This window comes from Panthera uncia, chromosome D2, assembly GCF_023721935.1.
Source record: "Panthera uncia isolate 11264 chromosome D2, Puncia_PCG_1.0, whole genome shotgun sequence".
Taxonomy (NCBI): Eukaryota; Metazoa; Chordata; class Mammalia; order Carnivora; family Felidae; genus Panthera; species Panthera uncia.
Window position 1 is genome coordinate 68,469,235 of NC_064818.1, and position 8,381 is coordinate 68,477,615.

Genomic DNA, 8,381 nt, shown 5'->3' on the forward strand with positions numbered 1-8,381 from the left:
CATTACTCAAATAATAAATTAAAATGACCATAAGCAATGTGACCATCTCCCTATAATAAAAAGGCCTGTATTTGTGGGCTAGACTAAGTTTTTCTAACTCTTAATAACTAATGAAAAGTTTCAAACATCAAGCCCAAACAAGCTAAAATATTTTAAATGTGTAATTGAAGTCAACTAAGAACATTAAACTGGATTTATTACCACTGTGCCCCTAAAAGCTTTTCCTCCCTTAAATGTGATCTGTATAATCCTTACCTCCAAAGCAACGTAAAACCCAAGCTTGTGAAAATAAAGTTCGCGGAGAACACTATCCTTCTGGTGACTGAAATCATTACTGGAAATAATTTTCCATGAAAACCTTTATTAAGAAATCCCCCGGGGCGCCTGGGTGGCTCGGTTGGTTAAGCATCCCGACTTCAGCTCAGGTCATGATCTCATGGTTCGTGGGTTTGAGCCTCGCGTCGGGCTCTGTGCTGACAGCTGGGAGCCTGGAGCCTGCTTCAGTTTCTGTGCCCCTCTCTCTCTCTACCCCTCCCCCACATGTGTTCTGTCTCTTTCTCTCAAAAATAAATAAACGTTAAAAAAAAATTTTGTTTTAACTCTCCCAAATAATTTCACTGCTAGAGGTAATGCAAGAATACACATACACACACATGCATATGTTCATTATACTTGCCGTTTTCTTATTTTTAACACATTTTTAACCCAAAAACATTTTTAACATGAATTGGTCTGCCCCAAATTTTCATATTGGATCAGCTACTTTGTCTGTGTTGGACAGATCAGGATTCATAAATAAATTATATAATGTCATTTAAAAAAAAAAACCAAAACGCTGCAATCTGAATTTCTAGTAATCTAATGTCTTTAGTAAATAGTTCGGATGAACATCTATTCATGCATTCTTTTCGCCATCCTTTATTGGGTGACTACCTAGGCTCCTTGAATCATCTTCTTTAGTCAAATGGTGAATTACTTTCACTGAAATTTTACAAAATTGTATGAATATCACAGTTACAAATCCTAAAAACCAAAAGACACCATGGCAAATTTAAGATTAATTTTTTATTTAAGTATTCATACCACATAAAAGTTATCTCATAAAAATATGCTCTATATTAAATAATTTTAAAAATACAACATGACAGGTATGTAATGCTTTCGATCTCATTTATCCATTCCCATCATGAATCCTTTGGTCCCTCAGGCTGCCTTTGTTGCCTCTCCTGAGGCTGGATGCAGCAGGACGCACCTGCTTCGGGGGGAGGAGCAAGAATCAAGGGTACTTGGGAGACCAGTCTCCATCATTACTGACGATGCACAGATACTCGGCACCATGAACGTGCTATTCAAATGTAAATGACGAAACAATTTACCTGAGCAGCCTTCCAGACGCTTTTCATATAAAGTGTGTTGCATATCACTTAAGATTTAACTAGTAATGAGCTCTACGGAAGTTACCTAACTAGTTCTGAGTCCTTTTGGGTAACATCAATATCCAGCTTCCAATTTCCACTCTTTAAAATATTTCTCCATTGTGCTCCTAGACTTCAAAGTGCCAACATTCACGGTAGGTATGATTTTCTGGGGCTTCAGCCACTGAACAAAACGTTTCATTTCTAGGTAGCTGCTGTGTTCACTATAAGGGATTCCTGCAACACAAAAGAAAAGGTATCGCCTATGAAAAATCAAATTACTAAAACAAAACCCCACACAAGCTCCAAATAAAATAAAAAGGTAAAGCAATCCACGGTATTTTTGTCAAAAACTCCTTGGTGCTTTATTACTGATAAAAAAAAGTTGTTAATAACTTTTATGGAGAATAAAGATTAAAATGATACAGGAACTTTGAACATTAAAAAATTCTATTGCGTTTCTATGTAGACTTTTTTTTCTTTTTTTTTAAAGTGGGAAGGGGAAGAAAGGGTCAGTTTTTTTAACGTTTATTTATTTATTTTTGAGAGAGACAGAGAATGCGAGCAGGGGAGGAACAGAGAGAGGGAGACATAGAATCTGAAGCAGGCTCTAAGCTCTGAGCTGTCAGCACAGAGCCCCACATGGGGCTCGAACTCACAAACCGTGAGATCGTCACCTGAACTGAAATCAGATGCTTAACCGACTGAGCCACCCAGGTGCCCCTCTATGTAGACTCTTAATATGTATCTCTCTAGATTCTTATTTTTAATTAGGTTTTCTTTTTAAATAATTCTTCTCCTTAAACACTTCATTCAGCTATGTGTTTCAGGAAAATCCTGGAAAAAAACGAATAAAATTTGAAGAGTATCAAGCAAGAAGTCTCTTGGTCTCCGGAGCAAGTAAGCAGATTCCAGCCACCCAAGCTTTTCACACATAAAAAATGAGCAACAAAATAAAAATAAAATCTTAAAAATCCTTTTATCTTTACTGAAGATGAAGAACCACAGAGAAAGGGAGGGAGAAAGGGTCCTGCCGTGAGTTAACTAGGGTCTTTCGGGGCTGAAATTAAGTCACTAGGCCAGTGACACAGCAAAAATGTTTCCATCACCCACTATTCCAATAAGCGATTTCTGAGGACAACGGTAACGCCCCTCCAAGAAATGAGAGAAATGAGTCAAATCTGTACCTCTTGCCGTCACGGCGTCTAATCCAGTCTTCCTGCTGACAGCCTGACGACGGCACCTGAATGTCCAGGATACAACTGACTGCCCACCCCTCCTCCCAAGCAGTTCTACGGTTTCGTCCACACAGCACTGATCAGGCAAACGGAACGATGTGTGTTAGCCAATGCCCATTTAGTTACTCCTGCCACGCTCCTTTGTTTCAGTTTACGACGCACTAAAGATACAGCTGTAGAGAACGCAGAGGAATTCGAAACTCGAATGTTAAAGATTCCTTGGTGTCTGTTTTTCTCGGATCTTATTTTCACAGCTCTTTTTAAAAATGTAATAACAGACGTTAAAAGTGGAAAAAAAATGTAATAACTATACCGTATATTGAAATGTTTCCTTTGGTCTGGGGAATAATGTCTGCTATACCAGTTAACTTGTTAGAATGTGTCCATCCTGTAGGTCGAAAAGCCAAAATCTGATCATATTTTCCACCGCACTTCTTCAAATGACTCTGTAAAGCCTGTTAAATAAAAATAGGGTACTTATTTAATGGTCCGTGAAGGTGGGTTATGCGGAAGAAAACAGAATGATCACGCTGGCATAATCTCAGCGAGTTGGCGCCTGGTGAACGTTCATTTGCAATAACCTAGAGCCATACTTCCAAAAAAAAAAAAAAAATCAAAATCACTAAAAAAAAAAAAAAAAAACAACCCTTTTCCCCTTATCTAAAGTTAAACAAGCTTAAGTACAGTCTGAAAATAAGATGAGGCAAATTTAAACATAAGAATCATGTATTTAAAGATGACATATCAGCTACCAAAAAAAAGAATGGAAAAAAACAAAAACAAACTCCAAGTCCTACTACTATGAGGATACTGCATACACGGCTAGGATGTTAGGGATAATAGTAGTAGGTAAGAGTATCCCTGTTAGAGATACTAATACTGACACGGGTGAACAGAGAGCCAAACATATCCACGTGCATATGTCCAATGGAGGACCGATGGACGGATAGAAGGCGGAAGCAATGCTGTCAATGTCTTCAGACTCAACACGCACACTTCAAAGACACGCGCTGGCACTCTTCTTGGGGGCTCACTCCTTTTCACTCTTCAAACACGAACTAGAATACTTTCAACACTTTTCATGTGGCTACCATTGGAAGTACCGGGCTTGCCTAAGAAATCTTGAGCAGAATGTTCCAAACTAAAGTCATCATAAGTGCTGACATTTGATGAAATGTGACAATCAGTGACCCAGGTTCAATCTTTGAAAGATAAGAAAAATCCAAATAAAAAGAGCCACGGGACAAGAGATACCAAAAGGCTAATACTTTTGGTCGTAAGACAAAACCCACGGTGTCAAGGGCTTAGTGTAAATTTATAATAAAATTCTAGTTTTATGTAAAATAATAAAAAAATCTAAACTGCACATGGTGTCATCTTGGATTTCTGAAGCTCTTTTCTTTCTTAAGCATACATGCTCTGGGGCACCTGGGTGGCGCAGTCGGTTAAGCGTCCGACTTCAGCCAGGTCACGATCTCGCGGTCCGTGAGTTCGAGCCCCGCGTCGGGCTCTGGGCTGATGGCTCGGAGCCTGGAGCCTGTTTCCGATTCTGTGTCTCCCTCTCTCTCTGCCCCTCCCCCGTTCATGCTCTGTCTCTCTCTGTCCCAAAAATAAATAAAAAACGTTGAAAAAAAAAAAATTAAGCATACATGCTCTGAACTATTTAAGTATTATAAAAGATGCTGGTAGAAAGTTCTGAAGAAAGCAAAGACAAATCCATTCATCCATCTACTTAGTCCCTCATCTAATAAACATCTGCTCCAGTATTAGGCCATGTCATGGGGTCAGAGTGCTGGGTAAGAGACACAGCCTTCACGTTCTGGAAACTTATAGCCCGGCAGGGAGATGGTCAATAAAACCCACTGTGTGGATCTTTTTTAGAAATGGAAACCATAGGCCCCGTCTTAACTTTTTCTACTTCTGATCATGTATTACACCATCAACAACTGGAAGCCTTACAGATTGATCTTTTCACAAAGGATTCATTTTAATTTTTTTTTAAAGAAACAGTTGTCTTTTCTTTTTTTTAAATTTATTATTTTGAGAGAAAGAGAGAGAAAATATGGACGGGGAAGGGCAGAGAGAGGGACACAGAATCCAAGGCAGGTTCTGCAAGCACAGAGCCCGATGCAGGGTTCGAACCCATGAGATCATGACTTAAGCCGAAACCAAGAGTTAGATGCTCAACTGAACCACCCAGGTGCCCCTTTAAATTTTTTGTTAATGTTTATTTACTTGAGAGAGAGAGAGAGAGAGAGAGAGAGAGAGAGAGAGAGAGAGAGACTGACTAAGCACGAGTAGGGAAAGGGCAGAAAGAGAGGGAGACACAGAACCCAAAGCAGGCTCCAGGCTCTGATCTGTCAGCACAGAGCCCGACACGGGGCTCGAACCCACAAACCGTGAGGTCATGACCTGAGCCAAAGTCAAACGCTTAACTGACTGAGCCACCCAGGCGCCCCCACAAAGGACTCCTTTTTTAGAAGAAATTCCTAGAAATGAAATTGTTGAGTAAAAAGATTTACCCCACTTTCCACTACTATCCAAGTGGATAAGAGTGCTAATTTCTCTATATCATGGCATAAGAATATTATTTTCTTAAAAAGTATGCCAATTTGGTAGAAGACAAACATACCCTTGTTTTGTTTTGTTTTTTACTTTTATGTTTGATCACTAGGTAGAGGCTAAACATTTGACTGTGTTTATCAGACGTTTATATTTCACTGCTGAATTAATAACAATCTTTTGACTTCTCACTTGTATCAATGATTTCTCATTAAATCCCTACCATTAAACAGTCATATTTCTTACCAATTACTGCCTCTCCACAAAAAAGTTCAGGTTATGGACAGATAGCTAAGTTTTCATTATAATCCCTGCCTCTGCAAACTTTTGGGGTTTTTGTCTTGCTTAGTCTCGATCTAGGTAAGCGTAGTACTATTTGCTTAAGTACTAACTCTCTTCCCCCTGTGCTCACAAAGAAAAGGAAATAACACAAAACAAAGGCAAAAAACAAAACAAAAATCATAAAATGAGAGTCCAGCTCTCAATGTAAGTCATGAAACACATCCATTCCTGTCTGCTCTGCAAAAACACTCAGTAGAATTAAGTGAGAATTTCCGCTTTTCACGAAACAAACTGAAGTTACCACAAAAACACATCATCAACCTGCGCCACAAAAACCGAGGATACTATCGGCCAAGCCAAACATACAGGAAAGACTGCCAACAGCCACTAGTCATTCATTAACCGCAACTGAAGAAATACTACCATTTTAGTAATTTTATCAACAATGATCTGGGGCGCCTGGGTGGCTCAGTTGGTTAAGGATCTGACTCTTGACTTCGGCTCAGGTCACGGTCTCGGGATTTGTGTGTTCGAGCCCCGTGTCGGGCTCCAGGCTGACGGTGTGGAGCCGACTTGGGATTCTCTCTCTCCCTCTTCCCTACTCATGCTCTCTCACTCTCGAAATAAAAATAAATAAATAAACTTTAAAAAAAAAAAACAGTAAATACCTGATCTAGTCACTGTAAGTCTCTGATCCGTGATTTGTGTCTGTTTATTGGTAACTAGTTTGTGATAAAACTGCTTTCACTGTATGCAACCGGGATTGGTTTTCAGTGTGTAATCACCCATAACATTACTGTTGTAATATTTGATCACAGTCAATCGGGTAACTAGACGTGGTAATTAACTGTGTACCACATATATGGACTTGGGATACTGAACTAGATAGCATGAATGGTTTTATAGGGTTTCTAGGGCTTTCAAGCCTGCCTAACAGACCCTGAAAATTGTATATTTACCTTTTCACAATCATTAGCTCTGATGCAACAGAACTATTTTTGGCTGGCAAAAAAGTTGGCTTTACTCCCTCTTTCTGTCCCTCCCCGGCTCATACTGACTCTCTCTCAAAAATGAATAAGAGTTAAAACAATTTTTTTAAAAATTAAAAAAAACCTGGCTTGAGGTACAAACTAAAATACAGCCCCATGGTAACCATCAGCTTCCACTCCACCTGTGTTTTGCACATAAGTAATTTCCAAAAATGTCATCAATAACTTTCATGGAGGAAGGGGAAGGGCTACTGAAGGCAATACCAACAATAGATAACAAATACAGAAAAATACAATGATTTAAGATATTCTTTTTTTTTTTCTTGTCTTCAAGACAGACAACTGCTAGCATTTATTTTCCCCAAAGTGTACAGTTCAGTGGTTGTTAGCATATTCATAAAGCTGCATGACCATCATCACTAATTCTAGAACATTCTCATCACCCCAAAGAGAGACACTACCCATCAGCAGTCACTCCTCATTCCCTCTCTTTCAAGCCCTGGCAACCACTAATCTAGTTACTGTGTCTAAGGTTTACCTCCTGAGAACATTTCCCATAAATGGAATCACATAATATGTAGCCTTTTGTACCTGACTTCTTTCACGTGGCATCATGTTGTCAAGGCTCATTCACACTGTAGCGTGTACTATTAATTCATTCCTTTTTATAGCTGGATAACATTCCTACTTTATGGATATGGTACATTTTGTCTATCCATTCATCATTTGATGGATATTTGAGTTGTTTCCACTTCTTTGCTATTATGAATAATGTGGCTATGAACATTTGTGTCGAAGTTTTTGTGTGGACCTATGTCTCCAATTCTCTTGGGCATATACGCCTAAGATTAGCTGGTCATATAGTCACTCCATGTTTAACATTTTAAGAATTATCTAACTGTTTACCAAAGCAGCTGCACCATTAATCATCTCACGAGCAATAAATAGGGTTCCAGTGTCTCCATATTCTCACTAACAAATGACACTGTCTGTCTCTTTATTATCACTATCCCAGTGAGTGTAAAATGGCAGCTCGCTGTGGTTTTTGATTTATGGTTTCCTGATGACTAACAATGTTGATCCTCTTTTTTCATGTTTTTTAGGCCATTTGTATACCTTCTCATTCATTTGGCCATTTATACCTTCTCATTCCCTCCTCAGCCCTCTACCACTTGGCCTCCTCCAATATCGCTTCAAACAGTTCTTGTCACCCAACACGTTCTAACTGCCAAACTGCCGTTCTTTGCTTACATGACCTCCGTGCAGCACAAGGTACCTTTAAAAACATGGGGCGCCTGGGTGGCTCAGTCGGTAAAGCGGCCGACTTCGGCTCAGGTCATGATCTCGCGGTCCGTGAGTTCGAGCCCTGCGTCGGGCTCTGTGCTGACAGCTCAGAGCCTGGAGCCTGCTTCGGATTCTGTGTCTCCCTCTCTCTCTGACCCTCCCCCATTCATGCTCTGTCTCTCTCTGTCTCAAAAATAAATAAACATTAAAAAAAAAAAATTTAAAAAAAAAAAATAAAAACTCTTTCATGAAAAGTTCTACTCCCTCATTTCTACAAAACTCTGACTCTTCCACCCCTATTATCCTCCTAAATGGGTCATTTGTTCAAAGGGAACAAACGAAGTTAGTAGGAAATAAAACTTTAAGATAAAAATCATAAAAACATGCCATACTGTCCTCAAGATATCAATGTTCGTTTCATGAATAATCAACATCTCATTAACCTCCACACAAATCAGATGATTCCCAAATTTAAAGTACTTTTCCAGGGGCGCCTGGGTGGCTCAGTCGGTTAAGCGTCCAACTTCAGCTCAGGTCACGATCTCACGGTCCACGAGTTCAAGCCCCGCATCGGGCTCTGGGCTGATGGCTCAGAGCCTGGAGCCTGCTTC

At 39.7% G+C, this 8,381-nt stretch overlaps 1 protein-coding gene across 1 annotated transcript in view; it reads right to left on the reverse strand.

Annotated features, from left to right (window-relative positions):
- Positions 1 to 1,051: 1,051 nt before the first annotated feature.
- DCLRE1A (DNA cross-link repair 1A) overlaps positions 1,052 to 8,381 on the reverse strand; it is a 23,857-nt gene continuing 16,527 nt past the window's right edge. The window contains exons 9-10 of the mRNA XM_049645809.1: positions 2,967 to 3,108; positions 1,052 to 1,652 (exon numbers count right to left, since the gene is read on the reverse strand). Of these exons, the coding sequence (XP_049501766.1) occupies positions 1,492 to 1,652; positions 2,967 to 3,108 (303 nt within the window). The 3' untranslated portion in view covers positions 1,052 to 1,491. The remainder of the gene's footprint in view (positions 1,653 to 2,966; positions 3,109 to 8,381) is intronic.